At 34.4% G+C, this 19,087-nt stretch overlaps 1 protein-coding gene across 3 annotated transcripts; it reads right to left on the bottom strand.

The window, feature by feature from the left end:
* Positions 1-1,212: 1,212 nt before the first annotated feature.
* On the bottom strand, positions 1,213-18,900 carry LOC120354060. Of its 3 annotated transcripts, none has more exons than XM_039440118.1 (4): positions 15,512-18,879; positions 11,650-12,990; positions 3,618-4,902; positions 1,213-3,563 (listed from the first exon to the last, which is right to left on the bottom strand). In XM_039440118.1, exons 1-4 carry the CDS (start codon positions 18,569-18,571, stop codon positions 3,244-3,246), a joined length of 6,006 nt encoding a protein of 2,001 aa, XP_039296052.1. In that variant the 5' UTR covers positions 18,572-18,879; the 3' UTR covers positions 1,213-3,243. The 3 variants fall into 3 exon arrangements, with proteins under 3 accessions (XP_039296052.1, XP_039296051.1, XP_039296053.1); XM_039440117.1 differs by having other exon boundaries at positions 1,213-4,902; positions 11,650-12,222; positions 12,265-12,990; XM_039440119.1 differs by having other exon boundaries at positions 1,213-4,902; positions 15,512-18,900.
* Between the last annotated feature and the right edge of the window lie 187 nt (positions 18,901-19,087).

Genomic DNA, 19,087 nt, shown 5'->3' with positions numbered 1-19,087 from the left:
ATCTCTACTTGATACACAACACCATAATTTGATACCAAACTTTGAATGTATTCTACAAACCATGGGATATCTTCTAATGTTATTTCTTCTCTATGGTAGCCTATAAGGATTACAGGTGTTGTATTTGAGGGCGTCAGAATACAAGGGGTCCAAGTGACATTTTTCATTTTTTGAGTTAGCTACAGTAATCGATAGCTGAAAGTGGTAAAAATCTAGTATACAAGAGGTACCGGGTGATCAAAAAGTCTCTCCGCAGTAGCTGAGTAGTGGCATATTGTGTTCTGTTTAGACACAAAGTAGGAGATTCCTCTTCTCTGAGGTTTAGAAACCCCTTTGACAATTTACTACCGCTCTACTCCACCTAAACAAGGAAGGTACTTTCAACATCTACTGTAATGAATATACTAGTAAGTTCAATAAATTGAAACACTGTTGTTATAAATACTTGTTTCTGAGTGATTGAGTACCTATTTACATTATTTCACTGCGGAGGGACTTTTTGATCACTCTGTATAAGCGTAAATCTAATCAGTGCTGACATCTGGTGTAAAATTTTCAAACTACATTTTCAAACAGCTGTTTATTTGATCAAACAAGGGGTCCAAGTGACTTGGATCCCTTGTTTACAGGACAACGGTTGCTCGTATCCATCAAATTAAATTTAACATTGATTAAGCCATGTCACCAAGCAAAAGATACCTCAAGAACCAATTAGCGAATCAGATAATATTGCAATGAGGTCATTAATCATTGTTCAATTGCTGGTAAATTTGATAGATTTATGTGTAGCTAGACAATAGAGTTTTGTTTGGTAAACAAGGGACACAAGGAATACTTCTTATCACTATTTAGCTGATAATTGAGAAAGCAGAGCAATTTGAGACATGAAACTGTACGTTTGATTTGGTAAAAGTATACTGAGTAGTTATAGGAATAGGTGAATATTATTTCTACATTTAATTCATGTGAGTAAACTCTAGGCTCAATTTTCCCGAAACTAACAATATGTCACTTGGACCCCTTGTATTATAACCCCTCCATTTGGTTTTGCTGAATTCATTCAATCAAAGCATTGCCACCTTCAATAAGTGCTATATTAGAATGATAATAGAGTAGTATCTTATTTTTACACTATCATTAACAAAAATGTTCAGAGATTAAAGCTAACAGTGAGATATTGGAGGTTGGGTTAGGATGACTAAATAAAAATCATATTAGCAATATTATACATACATTATTTATTATTATTTACATAAAACAAGTGAGTATGATATCTCTGATTTAAAAAAAATTCTCCATATGATTAATGACTAAATTCAATGAAATTTATTTGAATAGCAAGCTATTTACATTAACATCCCAAGAGCACACCATGTGAAAATTATGGATTTTTTCCATTCCTAATTATCATTTCCAAATTTCAAATAACCATTTAAATAATACAATGCAAAATTATTAAATAATGTATTCAAAAAACTGTGATATTACATATTATCACAATATCTAATAATTTGATGGTAGCATGAAATATTGTGGGAGACAGTCATGTGGGAAGCTGTATTCTTTTTTTCATTTCAATTCAAATTATTCAAAAACTTTATACATTACATAATATGTAAAAGCACAGTAAACGCAATATATAAAGGTGCGTACAGATTTACGTGCCGCGAACATGAGCAATTCACTTTAAATCAGCTGATGCCAAGCTTTTTTATCTGTATCTTACCGTTTCTGTAAAAATACAGATATAGTCAGCTGATTAAAAGTGAATTGCTGATGTTCGCGGCGCGTATATCTGTACGCACCTTTAGATTGTAACATTAATATGAAAAATAAATAAAAAGTAAATAAATAACTACATGCTTGGACGATAAGTCTGTGTGCATGGAGGAGTCTTCTGACAATCGATAAGAAAAATAATAATAATACTTTATTGACACTAGATACAATATAAAATCTTCTAGTTACTAAAAAAATTACTAATAAAATAAGAAATTGAAAATTATAAGCAAAAATAATAGTTTGACCTCAACTAAAAAAAAATAATTTAACTTGCAGCATTTAAGGTATCATACAATCAAAATATAAATAAAAAGTACAGTATCTGTGGTTGAAGGGGAAGAAAAACTGAACAAAACCAAGGACGGACTATTAGGAGCAATACAGCTAGACATAAGGAGACCGCAACAGAGCCTCTGCAGCCGCCGGGCCAATACTGAGAAGCCACCTGCTCACTCCACGCTTATAGATGGCGATGCTACACCCCTCACCAATTGATAGAATTTCTGGAGGAGCATTACGATAAAGTTAATTCTGCTGTGATAATTGCCCTGCTATTCCTAATTTGAAATAATAATATAATTATAATAATGTGCAGAGCTATTTTGTGAACTGTTAAACCAACTGTTTTATTTTTTTGAGTTCATGAATTATGAGTTTGTTATCAAATATCTATCTCAAAATTACATTAAATGAGTAATTTTTGTATATTCTTCTTATTCTCTCTAAAATTTTACTTTTTATGATCCTCCAATTTTCAACAATCAAAATTTCATTTTTGTATTTTTTGTTCTTATAAATATAGTTGGTTTTGTTTTATACAAAGAATCAAAACCTACTATTTTAAATTCTCAAAACTGTGTTATATAGTTTGTTTTTACATTAAATTAGTTTAAATCTGAGAGATTATTTCGAAAATGTTGATTGAGAAGAATAAAACTAATATAAATAGCAGTAAAATGAAACAAAATAATCACTAGGTGAAACAACAAAGTGAAAAGTAATAAATTCTGTTTGAGTTGGTGTAATCAATTTGAAAATAAAGTTTTTATTCTATGGCATAATGCTCTCAGTTTAAAAATTTAAACTATCAGATTTAAAAATCTAAATCTGATTAATTTCCAAAACAAATAAAGCTTTAAATTGGAGTGTTCTACATTAGAGTTTCCAATTCTAGTCACTAGTGTCTCTAGATTTACATCTTTAGAATATGACAATAAGATTGTGTTTAAACTAACATCAATAAAGTTATAGATTAGAATAATAAAATTGTTTGTTGGATATCAACGTGAGTTCCATATTAACTAGAGTACCTTACTGAAGTGACTAGTTTGACATCATTGCATATTAAATAACTTTGTCTCAAAGTGTGGGCCGATCAATGCCATTTCACAGAACTTCAAAGCAGAGAAAACTTGAATGAAAAACCAGTCCATTCTTGTGATTAACTAATTGATGAGTAAATTATTTGACAGGAATTCCGTTCTCAACTGTTAGTTTCGGTTTCATCATCCGTTTTCTTAGTTTCTTCATTCGTTTTCTCAGTTTCATAATTTTTTTCTTAGTTTTATCATTTGTTTTTTTACTCTCTTCAAAAGGTTTCTTGGTTTCTTCATTATTTTTCTCAGATTCATAATTTTTCTTAGTTTCATCATTCGTTTTCTTAGTTTCTTCAATAAGTTTCTTGTTCTCTTCATTATTTTCCTCAATTTCATCAATGGTTTCTTCATTATTTTTCTTGGTTTCATCATTCGTTTTCTTAGTTTCTTCAATAGGTTTCTTGGTTTCTTCATTATTTTTCCCAATTTCATCATTAGTTGGTTCATTATTTTTCTTAGTTTCTTCAATAGGTTTCTTGGTCTCTTCAATAGGTTTCTTGGTCTCTTCAATAGGTTTCTTGGTTTCTTCATCATTTTTCTCAATTTCATCATTAGTTTCTAAATTATTTTTCCTTGTTTCATCATTCGTTTCCTTAGTTTCATCATTCGTTTTCTTAGTTTCATCATCCATTTTCTGAGTTTCATCATTCTTTTTCTTAGTTTCATCATTCATTTTCTGAGTTTCATCATTCATTTTCTTAGTTTCATCATTCATTTTCTTAGTTTCATTCGTTTTCTTAGTTTCATCATTCGTTTTCTTAGTTTCATCATTCGTTTTCTTGGTTTCATCATTCGTTTTCTTAGTCTTTTCAATAGGTTTCTTGGTTTCTTCATTATTTTTCACACTTTCATCATTACTTCCTTCATTATTTTTGTAAGTTTCATCATTCGTTTTCTTAGTTTTTTCAATAGGTTTCTTGGTTTCTTCATTATTTTTCACACTTTCATCATTACTTTCTTCATTTTTTTTGTTAGTTTCATCATTCGTTTTCTTGGTTTCATCATTCGTTTTCTTTGTTTCCTTATTATTTTTCTTGGTTTCATCATTAGTTTTCCGTGTTATAAGATTGATTGGACGATACTTAGCAATGGTCTGATGAGGTTTCATAACATGAAATTCGAATACAAAATTGCCGTGTATTTTATGATGATGAGCAGGAGGCCTATCGAGCATCACTTTCACAAAGTCCCAGTACATTTTCCTAGTCAACCTAAACATAACAATTCCACTGTCCTTGTCACTTTTCCAACGCGAAAATAAACTTAGACATGCGGCCAGACTCTTCAGACGTTCATTAGTTGCTTCAGAAAGCTTTGGCGAGAAATGGATAAACTTGTAACCTTCGGAGCTCATTGTAACCGATTTGGCAAAGTCTTTTAAAGCAGCAAAATAGGAGTATTTGTCACCGGCAGTGGTGAAGGGGACCTCCTTACAATAGTTGGGATTATCTAGGAAGTTGGGCGGCAATTTCTGTCTGAATCCATACTCACAGAAACGTCTCAGCACAAAGTCGCCAGTCTTGCTATCATGAGTTATATTTGGCTCCAATTTGACGAAGAAGAACGAGAAGTAGATGTGCTGCAGATACCATAGCACACGAGTGCACACAGCTGTCTCTGCCTCATGTTTGGTAGGTGCCTCGGCCACACAGATCTGAGTCACTTTATTGGAGTTGGTGCAGCAAGCATCAATGCGGCAGGTCCATTGGGTGTTTCCCCTGCATTTGTGAGACTCGTACATTATCTGTCAACACAAACAAATCATTAAATTCAACATTCATCTTAAACCCTAACACCTTAAACACCTAACTTGGATAGTTTGGCGGAATACTTCAAGGCATGGCACCTGAAACCCAATCCAACCAAGACGGTCACAACAGCTTTTCATCTCAGTAATCAGGATGCAGGGAGAAGGATAAATATTGTTTTCTGTGGACTGACACATCAGGAAGCTCCTCGATACCTAGGTGTGCGACTTGATAGCTCTCTAACATACCGCCATCACTTGGGGGGAGTAAGAGACAAGTTAAAGACCAGGAACAATATTATAAGCAAACTGGCTGGAACAACCTGAGGTTGCAATGTGGGAACGCTGCGAACTTCCAGTCTTGCCTTGGTGTACAGTGTGGCTGAATACTGCTCACCTGTGTGGACACATAGTGCACATGTGGGAAAGATCGATGTGCAGCTAATGAATCCATGAGAAAAATCAGTGGCACAAAGCGGCCAACAGAGATCAACCTGTGCTGTGTAATGTCCTGCCACCAGACCTCCGCAGATTGAATAAGACAAGACAACTTGTTAACAGGGTTGTCTCAAGGAATGAGTTGCCAATAGCTAATAAGCTAAATAATGCACCAGCAAGACGGCTACAAACTAGGAAGTATCTGGGATTAGATGATCAGAATGGTCAGGGTATTGGAAAAATTAGGGCAAGGTCCTCCTCATCATTAAAGAATAAACACCTAATTGAGGATCCAAATGGAGAGGTGCCAGGGACACTGCTTGGCCGCCGGCAGTGGTGCTGTCTGAACAGGTTCCGGACATCTACTGGAAGATGCGCCCAGTCTCTTGCCTTATGGGGCTTTACATCTGACCCATACTGTGAATGTGGCGAGATACAGACAATGGAGCACTTAGTTTCAAACTGCCCTCTGTTCCCATGTGAGGGAGGATTGCAGGAGGTGCATGCGGCAAGTGATATGGGGCTTAAATTGATCGAAGGAGTATTGCAGAGAATTGATATTTGAAGCAGACCCATAGAGGCCATTCCAAAATATGCAGTAATACTGCATATTATAGCATACTGTCCTTCAATGTACATCTTTAATGTAATTTTTGTTTTGAGTTTTTTAAATTATGACAAGTCACTTCTGACGCTTCCACATGCTGGCCCATAAAGCATATATAAGCTTATATATCTTAAACCCGGTTTCTATAGTGAGATCCATGATATAATGGCAGTTTTTGATTAACATTGGTGTCGCTATCCTTGTCTATCATCTTCATATAGTGAGATCCACATTAAGGTGGGTTTTCGTTCGTGCATAAACTTCTGCAATTGACGACGACAGGTATATATTGTTGTCTGAATACATTTATATTGTCCGAATTTCAAGTGTGCTAAAATAGCTGATCAAATAACTTTTCGTTATTTGTGTCTATTATCTAAGGATAAAAATATTTCAAACAATAGCAAAATATTGCCACTAAGAAGTATAAACTTGACCTCCCATATTAAAATATGATTGAACATAAACTTTTAGGTTAACTAGACAAATTGAAATCTGAGATCCTTACCCTGACGTTGTCGACGATAGCATTTATGCACAAACAAAAACGCACCTTTACAATGACAGAATTTGATAAACATTGGTATTGCTATCCTTGTCTTTAATTCGACAAAGCAGACAGCAATATCCTTTTCTGGCTCTGCAGCATTGCCCGATCGTTTTTTAACAATGTAGAAATATAATTGACAAAATATTAAATTTCATCTCAATCATGAAAATTTATCATTAGATCATTGAAACATATATTCTCTTGACAAATATAATATAATTCATTGTTATAAACTAGTAGTTCTGTGAACAGTAGACCTCGCGCTCAGTGAGTTACATTGACCTGTTATGTTTTCTCAAAAAATAATAAATAATCTATCAATTATAAATGTCTAGAAAAAATCCTAAATAAACATAGAACTTTCTGTCTTATATCGTACCGTGACGTGTCGTCCCGGAATGTGAGTGTGAGCGCTGTTATCAGGTCTGGCTGCAACTGTCTACAATTTTGATGGAAAGATACAATTTTCAAGATGTTCGATGTTTTTTAACGGGTAGTATTACAGTCAAATGTCTACTAACGTTAATGGAAAGATACATTTTCAAGATGTTCGATGTTTTTGAACGGTTAGTATTATAGTACTGTATCATTTATTTATGATGAATAATTTTATTCTATAGTTTGATTTTTACGGTAATATTGGCGTATGAAGGAGGCTCCTTTTTCCTTTTATATTATCCTTGAAATGCAAAATTTCCAAAAACCCTGTATATACGTCGACGCGCAATTTAAAAGAGGAAAACACCTGTCAAATTTCATGAAAATCTATTACCGCGTTTCGCCGTAAATGCACAACATAAAAACATATAAACATTAAGAGAAATGCCAAACCGTCGACTTGAATCGACGGTTCAAGTCGAGTGACCTCACTTCGCTCGGTCAGTCAACAAGAATGAACAGTTCATCTATCTATAAATAATATCGGGGAACCGAGCTTCGCTCTGGAGTACAAAAGCATAGAGCATTTATAACAAAAGAGGAAATTATATTATATTTATAGTTTATATTTAGAATTATATTCTATGTTTGCTACAATGTACACACTTAATGTACCATTCTACACTAATAGCATCAAGTTACTATTTTGAATTTTTAAAAATACAGTAAACATGCAGCCCAACATTCAAAACTATATATGAAGTTTTCACTTGAGAATTACTTCCAATTCTACTAAGCAAAAAAGGACTGTAAAGCCCCATACACACACATTGATTTTTGTTCGTACGGTAGTTTGCCGTCCTTATGAATTCTATCAGATTAAACGGAACTTGACAAGAATAATAATGTTTGAAATCATCTGTTCATCTACTAGAGTTTATAAGTCATACACTATGAACACTGAAAATGGTCATTGATGATACTATGTCTCATCAATTTATTAACAAAATACTAAACATGCAAAAAGCCCCCCAGCAGCTGAGTGCATCTGCTAAAAAAAGTTTTAGGGTTGAAGGATTAAAAGAAAATTTAACTTTTTTGATGAATTTGGAAACATTGCAAAAATATGTTTTTATTTTGAATATGATTATTATTTTTTATTAATTATGAATAGTTTTACCTTTCAAACCCATCTTTTAGGTCGTGTTTATACACGTATTTATAGTATTTTATTATGTATTATTATGTATTTTACAGCTGGCTATATGTCAGCTTATGAATTTCGGGGATGAGATAAATTTTGATTTTCCACAGACGCACTCGCTCAACCAATTTCATTATCCACAGACGAAAAAAGTCTCAGCTGGTTTTTCAAGGATAAATTAACCTTTATATGTTCTTCAGCATTTTTTCCCAGGGATGAGACCTAGTGCAATCCAAGTTTTATATCATGAACCTACTATGTTCCAAATTTCGTGAGAATCGTTAGAGCCGTTTTCGAGATCCGGTAACATACAGCTATATAAACAAAGATATAAACTGAAATTGTTCGTTTAATAGTATAGGATATAAATGAATGTCTGTGTGTTTGTTTGTACCCTATAGACTTGAAAACTACTTGATGAAAGAACGGCATGAAACTTTGTGAATATCCTGTGTGAATATTGGGGGATGGTTTCTGCCCAGAAATTTTAATAGGGGGCTAATAATAATAATTTATTAATCCATTTTACAGACCTATGTTTTCATACTTGCCGGCCAAGCAGCTAACGTAGAACGGGAAGATGATCATGATTCAAGATCATTATTGTAATAATATGATTTAGCATCTAAAGTTACCAGCTGTAATAAACAGATCACCCATGCTTAATACGGTAGTTTGGAGTTGAAGTGTAGTTGATTGGTACCAGCTATAGATAGAAGACCTATACAAAATTTCCAGTCCCCCTATCATTGAGAAACTGGGAAATGTTGGACAAAATCTGGTGTGGTGGACTCATACAACTTTCCTTGCTGTAATGAAAATTTTCATCATTCTTGTAGGTACATTATTATACTAGTAGTTCTGTGAACAGTAGACCTCACGCAGTTTTCTCATCCACAAGTATCTAGTATCACCTGTACTATTCTCATCTACAAGTACTTGATAGAAACTGTAGACCTTATGGAAATACAGCAATAGACTGGCTTCTCCACACATCTGTGTAATCACTTGTCAGCTGATTTATCATGAATAATTCTATAGTCTGATTTTTACTCTAATATTGGCATATGAAGGAGGCTCCTTTTTCCTTTCATATTATCCTTGAAATGCAAAATTTCCAAAAACCTTGTATATACGTCGACGCGGAATTAAAAAAGGAACATACCTGTCAAATTTCATGAGAACCTATTACCGCGTTTCGCCGTAAATGCGCAACATATAAATAAACATATAAACATTTAAACATTAAGAGATTATAGCGGATTAAGCTTATAACTCTCTTCCTATTGAAATAAAATGTATTGAGAGCCCAAAAAGGTTTGAGAATGCAATAAAAGCTAAATTGATCGATGCATCTCCGTAAAGTGTAGAGGAAAGCTTCAACTGTTGGCGCGTGTACGTATTTTTGCTAGCATACATTTTCAACTACTTTGTATGTTCTGATTTTCTTATTTTTTTCTCTATTTTATGATTACTTTTTTTGAGTATTGTACTCAATACTTTTTGACGTGTCATATACAAAAAAACTTAAACTTAAACTAAACTAAACTAAACTGAGAAATGCCAAACCGTCGACTTGAATCTTAGACCTCACTTCGCTCGGTCAAATATCAACTGTAAAATTCCCATGAACTTTTCAATTCAGTTCCTATAAATTGCCTGGACTATAAAGAAAGCATGATACACAGTGATCAGAAAATAACATTTCATTAGTGGTCTAAGAGTCGAGTTTTCGGAAATAGAATTTAAAACTGATCAGCTGGCCAGATTAATTTATTCTGCTATCTCTTCCAGTGATCCAGTGAATGATTTAATAGAATCAACAGTTGCCTCTCTCATTAATTTTGCATTTGAATAATCACATTTTCTCGAATTTCGAGCTTATTTTCAATTTTATGTGAAAATCTTACTGGACATTAATTGTAGAGATTTTCATGTTCAATCTTTCCCACTTGAAATTTTTCGTTTAAATTTTATCTGATGCCTGATAATTTAAAATCTAAATGCAAAATTTGCATAGATGAAGCAGAGCTCCTGAAACTTTTACAGATATGAGACTTGTGGCGATTGATAGAGCTTATCAATGATTATTTTAGGTATAAATTTGATCAAAATCGTTGGAGCCGTTTTTGAAAAAATCGCGAAAAACCCTGTTTTTGACATCATTTTCGCCATTTTAGCCACCATCTTGAATTGCATTTGATCGAAATTGTTTGTGTCGGATACTTATAGTGTAAGGACCTTAAGTTCCTAATTTCAAGTCATTCCGTTAATTGGGAGATGAGATATTGTGTACACAGACGCACATACACACACATACAGACCAATACCCAAGAACCACTTTTTTGGACTCAGGAGACCTTGAAACGTATAGAAATTTATAAATTGGGGTACCTTAATTTTTTTGGAAAGCAATACTTTCCTTACCTATGGTAATAGGGCAAGGAAAGTAAAAATGATTCACCTCATGAAAGAGAGTTGATCATATTGCATCATTGATTATTGAAGAATGACAGAATAATTTTCATTTTTTTTCAATTTAGCTTAGCTCATATTCATCCTAAAATCGAAGATGGGAAGAATACGGAATTCTGTGTGATTCATCTTATATTTCATATTCCCTGGACCATCTATAGGCAATCAACAACAATGAACGCATTAAATTCATCTTTATATATATTTTTTTAATTCAACACTTTACTGATAGATTAATTGTCTACTAATAGATTGAGAATATGTTTTCGGAATAGTAAATGCTGCATGACTAAGCACATAGGGAGTCCGTATTTAGATGTAAATGGAAATATTGATTGTCAGATAAATTTCATGATTTACCAAATAAAATCAAGTATGACATGAGATACATTGACTTTTTGGCGGTACGAAGCTCGCCGGGCCAGCTAGTATAACATAAAGAAATACTGTATCAGCTATCCTCTATAGAAGGCAGTGGCAAGTAAGAGAATCGGCAAAGCTGTTCATCTATATTTTTCCACTGCCATCATAACATGGACCTGAATGGGACACTAATTAAATCTAATGGACTATTAAGCCTAAGATTTGATTATTTATTCAACTGAAATTTGATAAACCATCATATTTAATAAACCATCAGCACTAGAAAAAAAATCAACTTAATTATACTGGTCTTTCTAAATGATGGTCCCATTTTCAAAAATTAGTATTTATTGAAGTAAAAATGCAAAATGGACAACCTTTATGCCAATGGAAAGAGAAAGTTTCAAAGTTTTTTTTCAATACCTTACAAGTGTTCAATGTGGCCTCCGGCTGCTGCACGGCAAACATCTGCGCGGTAGCCAAACTCGTCCCAGACGCGAGAAAGCGTATCTGGTGTTATTGAGTGCACGGCAGCAGTGATACGGTTCCGCAGATCGTGCAACAGTATTGAACACTTGTAAGGTATTAAAAAAAACTTTGAAACTTTCTCTTCCCATTGGTATAAAGGTTGTCTATTTTGTTATTTTTACTTTAATAATTACCAATTTTTGAAAATGGGTCCATCATTTAGAAAGACCCTGTATATATGTATGAGTATGTTCTACTAACCTTGAGTTTCAAGTTTTGGAGAAGATAGTTGAGTCTAAGCAAAGTCTTCTTGGCTTGCTCGTCCTTTAAGCACATTATGGCAATCGATCCCAGAGGTCCTGCGCGCTGTAGAACGTCCTGCAATGTTATCTCATGAACACTCTTCAGATATGGCCGCATATTCACTTCAACATAGAACTTGACTGATTCTTTGGAAAGTCCAATTTTCCATTTGTCTGAGTCCTGCTTGTCAAGTTTGGGCTTTTTCTCACTACTAATACCATAATCACCCTCATCATCATCCACAGTAATCACCCAGTTAGAAGTTTCCCCAAATGCATCAGCCAGCTTTCTTTTATTAGAAGATATGGACAGTGTAGGCGTCTTGGGAGAAACTGTTTCAATTGTAGTTTTATTTTGAGATAGGGAAGGTTTTTTCATGTTTGTATTGGCTGCTGGAGCCACCACGGGTTCACATGTTCGAACATCAACAGTCTTAGTTTCAAAATTCGTTTTCTCAGTTTCTTTATTAGTTTTCTTAGTTTCTTCAATAGTTTTCTCAGTTTCTTCATTCGTTTTCTTAGTTTCTTCAATAGTTTTCTGAGTTTCTTCATTCGTTTTCTTAGTTTCTTCAATGGTTTCTTTATCATTTTTCTTAGTTTCATCATCAGTATTCTGTGTCATAAGATTGATTGGACCATACTTAGCGCTGGTTTGATGAGGTCTCATAATGTGAAAATTGAATACAAAATTACTGGGCATTTTTTGATAAACAAAAGGCCTATCAAACATCACTTTGACAAAGTCCCAGTACATTTTCCTAGTCAACCTAAACACAAGTAGTCCACTGTCCTTGTCACCTTTCCAACGCGAGAATAAACTTAGACTGTTGGCCACATTCATCAGACTTTCATTAGTTCCTATGGAAATTTTTGGTGAGAAATGGATGAACTTGTAACCTTCGGAGCTCATCGTAACCGATTTGGCAAAGTCTTTTAAAGCTGTAAAATAGGTTTTTTTGTCATCGGCAGTGGTGAAGGGGACCTCCGTACAATAGTTGGTATCATCTAGGAAGTTTGGTGGCAATTTCTGTGTAAACCCATACTCACAGAGACGTCTCAGCACAATGTCGCAAGTCTTGACTTCATTAGGCCTATTCGGCTCCAATTTGACGAAGAAGAATGTGAAGTAGATGTGCTGCAGATACCACAGCACACGATCGCACACAGCTTTCTCTGCCTCATGTTTGTTAGGTGCCTCGGCCACACAGATCTGAGACACTTTATTGGAGTTGGTGCAGCAAGCATCAATGCGGCAGGTCCATGTGGTGTTTTCCCCGCACGCGTGAGTCTCGTGCACTATCTGTCAACACAAACAAATCATTATTATTAAACAAAATTCTCATTAAATCACCTCGAAGACTTCTCCTACTGCAAATATTGACATCAGGGTTAACAGATTTAAAATAATTATTCATTAATTAGCAGTTGATCAAATGCTATTTATTTTCATCTACAAACAAATCCTTGATTTCCACATTCATCTTATCCCGGTTTCTATCATGAGGTCAATGTTAATATGGTAAAATTGGTGTTGCTATCCTTGTCTATCATCCTTGAATCATCTTCCTATAGTCATATCCACGTTAAGGTGGGTTTTCGTTCGTGCATAAACTTCTGCAATACATTGAATGAAAAAGACAAAGAAATTGTCAAAAAACCACTGATTTATTGATAATTAGAAAGACCGGTTTCGGTTATTACACCATTGTCAATCTCTGATAACTTTATCAGTGGTTTTTTGACAATTTCTTAGTCTTTTTCATTCAATATGAATAATTACCACAATATCAACTTCTCAACTACACAAAAAGTTCTGCAATACAATTCACCTCACGTGAACTACACGTATACTGAACAGAATATTTGCCATAAATTTCACAATGAAATACAAATCCATGGTTAAAGACAGTGTATTTGCCATGAAATACAAACCTATTATTTTTTTATTTTCTATCAAGTATCAAGATTATTTTAGAATTGTAATATGCCACTACGTCCGTAAACAAAGCCGTAGAGTGCATTTGTGTTATGACAGCACAGGTAGGGCTCCTACACCAATAAAACCACTAGCTGATATAGATCAGCTGAAATCAACGAATTTTTTTGTGTAGGACTTGGACCAGATATACAGAGTGTTTCAGAAGTAGTGTCGAACATTCCAGGGTACTCTTCCTGGATAATAGGAGACTACAAATGTCGTATTTTAAGTGTCCAAAACTCAGCGGTTTTTCTTATAGCTGCCATTTTGTTTTTTCACTTAAGAGTTTTTATCTCAAGAACGAAATGATGTATTGATCTGAAATTTGGCATGAATATTATGCTATAAAGACTCAACTTTAAAAATGAAATAAAAAATTTTCGATGTAAATTTTCAAAATGGCGGCCATTTAAATTTTTTGAATGCAAATTTCACGAAAACTGTTCAGTTTACAGAAAATTCACAAGAGACACAAAATAGCAAATTCTATCAAGATTTAAAGGATACCTCATTTATTAAGATTGGTCAGAAAATAACAGAGAAATTAATTATTTTTGTATTTCATGCATGACCACTTTTCACAATTTAAACATCAATATTACATTTTCAATTCTAATTGTAATTAAGATGAATCTTTGAAACTCGGTATCTTGTTTGTTCATGATTATGCATGCTGTACGAAAATAATAATTTATCGGTTATTCTCTGACCAATGTTAATAAATGAGGTATCCTTGAAATCTTGATAAAACTTGCTAACTTTTTGTACCTTGTAAATTTTCTGTAAATTGAACGGTTCTCGAGAAATTTGCAATCAAAAATTTAAAATGGCCGTCATTTTGAAAATTTACATCGAAAATTTTTCATTTCATTTTTTCAAGTTGAGTCTTTATAGCATAAATATTCATGCCAAATTTCAGATCAATACATCATTTCGTTCTTGAGATAAAAATTCTTAAGTGAAAAAAACAAAATGGCAGCTATAAGGATAACCGATGAGTTTTAGACACTTAAAATACGACATTTGTAGACTTCTATCATCCAGGAACAATACCCTGAAATGTTCGACACTACTTCTGAAACATCCTGTAGACCTATATCTGGTCTAAGGTGTAGGAGCACTACCTGTGCTGACGTCACAGGAATGCACTACGGCTTTGTTTAAGGAGGTAGTGAATAGGCGCACTAATATTTTACTCAACAGCTATAACAGTGTGATTTTTCAATAATTGATTGACAATTTTTAATTACCTGAACCGCATTTGAAGCATATTAGTTTTGTCACTTTGTCAAGTCAGTTTGTTGCAAGAGCTTATAGAGCGCACATTGCCTGTACCTTTTAATTATTTAATTATTATTAAACGAAAATCCCAATTAAATCACCCCGAAGACTTCTGCTACTGCAAATATTGACAATGGAAATTCAATGAGCACTACTATTCAAAAATTATTTTCCAGCCCAGGAATTGAACCCGCTACCTACTAATTGCCTGCCAAGAATGCTTACCCTAACACAATCTCTGAATAGCAGCGCTCATTTTATACAAAGCCATAGCGGCTAGCCAGTCTACAGGTGGAAATTACTGAGAAATAGCATTTATTCAAATGCTAATGAATTGACAATTTTTATTAAACGAAAATACGATTTAGGCCTAAATGCTGTAAATCATGCTTTTAATCATGTGTTATAATAAATGAATATATATTTTAAAACCCCAGTTAGTCATTAGAGTTTCTTAACTACTGATAAGTGAGAGTCTAGCTTAACCCAGACATCAGTGATAAATTTATGTATTATCCAGCAACTCAAGAATGATAGGTTGAAATGAGTATGTTCTACTAACCTTGAGTTTAAAGTTTTCGAGTAGGTGGTTGAGTCTAAGCAAAGTCTTCTTGGCTTGCTCGTTCTTTAAGCATATGATGGCAACTGATCCCAGGGGTCCTGCACGCTGTCGAACGTCCTGCAATGTTATCTCAAGAACACTCTTCAGATATGGCCGCATATTTGCTTCAACATAGAACTTGACTGATTCTTTGGAAAGTCCAATTTTCCATTTGTCTGAGTCTTGCTTGTCTAGTTTGAGCTTTTTCTCACTGCTAATACCATAATCACCCTCATCATCATCTACCGTTATCAACCAGTTAGAGATCTCCCCAAAATCATCAGTCAGCTTTCTTTTATTAGAAGATATGGACAGTGTAGGCGTATTAGGAGAAACTGTTTTAATCGTAGTTTTATTTTTATTTTGAGATGGGGAAGGGTTTTTCATGTTTCTACTGGGAGCTGGAGACACTACGGGTTTACTTGTTGCTGCACTTGAAGATACATTTCCACTAGTCTTTTGATTTTGAGACGTGGGAGGTTTTACCTTGTTCTTTTTAGAAGTTTGAGTCACTGTGGGTGTGTGCTTATAACACACTGGTTTACTGGGTATCTTTGTTCGATTTTGAAATGGCAAATTCAAAGATACATTGGGTAATATGGAAGGGTTGAAATTCAGTGGAATACCACCACAAGTAAGTATTGTGTTTAATGCAGCAATAGTCTTAATTTCGTTCAGTTTTGCCACCTCATTCAAACCTGGGTTCTGAGTTGTTGAAACCTGTTTCAATATGTTGACATCTGCGTTTTGCACTTTTATAGGAACAGCCTTGGCATGGCTTGAAGTAATTGCAGATTTACCTGGAGGGAGCTTGCTATTCTGTCCCTTCCCCATCAATGTTGCCTGTGATGGCATTGTTTGACCCCAGTTTGGCATTCCTCCACTGAGATGGCTGTTATGAAAATTTGGTTGAGGCTGGTACAAATTCGATTGTGGTTGATGGAAATTGGCTTGAGATTGAGGATACATAGGTTGAGGATACATGGGTTGAGGTTGGGGATACATAGATTGAGGTTGAGGATACATGGGTTGAGGTTGAGGATACATGGGTTGAGGTTGAGGATACATAGATTGAGATTGAGGATACATGGATTGAGGCTGAGGATACATAGTTTCAGGTTGATGAAAGTTGCCTAGAGGTTGATGGAAGTTCACTGGAGGCTGATAGCTGTTTGGTTGTGGTTGATGATAATCAGGTTGAGGTTGATGAAAATTTGCTTGAGGTTGATAATCCATTCCAACTGATCCACTTCGCTGTTCATAGGAAAGTCTGTCGGTATCAGTAATTTCCTTCAATCTTCTGTCTCTATCCCTGTGAAATTCTGAATCTTTTTCCAATCTTCTCCTCGACCTGCAATCTCTCCCATCATTGTCAGAGTCTGAATTTGAGTGCCTCCTGAAAAGTGATCTGGGTTCTAGACGTCTATCATTCAAAGACCTTTGCTCGTCATATTCACCACTTGTTGGAGAATCTCTATCCTTCCTTCTTCTACGTTCATCATCATAGGATATGTTGGAATTTCTACTAAGCTTATTATGCCTGGATACTGGAGACCTACGATGAGTTGAATCATCCCGCCTTCTTTTCATAGATCTGTCATCATTATCCAGCTTTCTAAATTTGTTTCTATCAGAATAACGTTCTAGAGATTTGTCTTTTCTACTATGAAGTCCACGTTCTGGGGATTTGTATTTTCTAGTATGTTGTCTACGTTCTGGAGATTTGTATTTTCTACTATGATGTCCACGTTCTGGAGAATATCTGCCTAGTTCTCTAGAATCAGACCTACCGTCTTTCTTGCATGCCCGATCTGATCTTTCCTCTTTGTGATTATTTTTTCTGGATTCATGAACTTTCTGGTCAGAACGAGAATTTCTATCTCTCTTCATTGATCTGATTTTGGATGACAAATCAAAGCTTAGACTTGATAAGATAGGATATGAAATAAGTTTTGTTACCAGTGGTTCATCAGCTTCATCATCACTAATTCCAGTGTCAACTCGGCTCTCACAATCAAAATGGTCTGGATTTATCCCATTATCTTCTTCCAGCCTAATGTTTATGCTCTCAAGATTTGTATTGTTTAGACTTGTAGATTTCCTGATATCATAAGCTGGGAGTACAGATGTTTTCGAAGTGGTCAGTGGATTCTTTGATTGGCAATGTTCCTCTGGAATACTTTTTATTCTTTCAATCATGTTATCAGTGACAAGTGGATTTTGCAACTGGCAATGATTCTCTAGAGGCAAATCATTATCTCTCTTTCCTATAGAACTGTTATCTTTAACCACTGCTTCCCTAAACATTTCACTATGATATTCTAAAATTTTCTCTTCATGATTCTTACTAATATGAAGCGAAATAAGTGATTTTGATGAGATGCTTTGAAAATTTGGTGTCATGGAAAAATCATCAACACATTCACTCTCATCTTCATGAAATGTATAATCACCATAGATGGTATGAAAAGCTCTATCCAAAATACTACATCCACGATCCTCCCTAATTGGTGAAGAGTTTTGAAGAACACCACCTCTCTTGATAGAAGAGGTTTTACTGCTTTGAATGTTCAATTCAGCAATATTCCGGGAGTCACTTTCTTGATCATATAAGAAATCTTGATTTCTGTTAGTAAACGATGACGTACAGTTATCATGAGTCTTTTCACTTTGTTGTCTGGTTTCATTATAACCGGTTGCTCTTTTGATATGACTTTGTGGTTCGGACCTCAATACTTCAACTAATGTCTTATAAAACCTATTCTGCAGTACAGCATGTTTGCTGGTAAAAACATCTTTTGACATTTCTTCTATTCGAGTCATTATTGAAACTGGATAGGGGCACATTTTAAATGTAATATTGCAGAAAATCTCCGTAAAATACAAAAGTCTTTCCACCGGAAAAGATTCACAATGAGCTAGCATAAAACTCCTCTTTAGATCCCACTGTTCATCAGTATCTAAAGCATCACGATACTGGTCAACTGTCCATTTGTCTACAAAATCTAGTCTTAGTGACATCTTACAAACCAATAGCTTACCTAGAGAAACTCAAATTAAAACAAATTTTGCTGCTTAATATTCAAAATACATCATAATAACCAAACATAACCAGATATTCAATCTACACTTTGCAGAGCCAGCCAACCTTTGATATTTTCGGATTGATGTCGGATTTTACAACGCATGGAATAATACGATATTCACTGACCATCAATAAACAAAACTAAACTAAAATTAATCAATTCTGAACTCAAGTGAAATTCTAAATTTAATTGACTGATAAAATAGCATAACCTAATTCTTATCTTGTTATTTCTCTCAAAATTAAATTTATCAACACCAATGCCACTGCCACTACGTATAATAAAGTCATTTCTAGTCATAACTTGAATGTAAGATTTATTGTGAATGATGATATTATAATCAATTTGACATTATGAGAGAATGAGAAATAATTTAAAATCAAGTTTTATTCAAATTCATTTATTTAGTTATCATCTCATTCAAAAAGAAATTATCTGATTGCAACTTTTT

Source organism: Nilaparvata lugens, chromosome 13 (genome assembly GCF_014356525.2).
Source record: "Nilaparvata lugens isolate BPH chromosome 13, ASM1435652v1, whole genome shotgun sequence".
Taxonomy (NCBI): Eukaryota; Metazoa; Arthropoda; class Insecta; order Hemiptera; family Delphacidae; genus Nilaparvata; species Nilaparvata lugens.
This window is presented reverse-complemented; position numbering and strand designations above follow the sequence as displayed.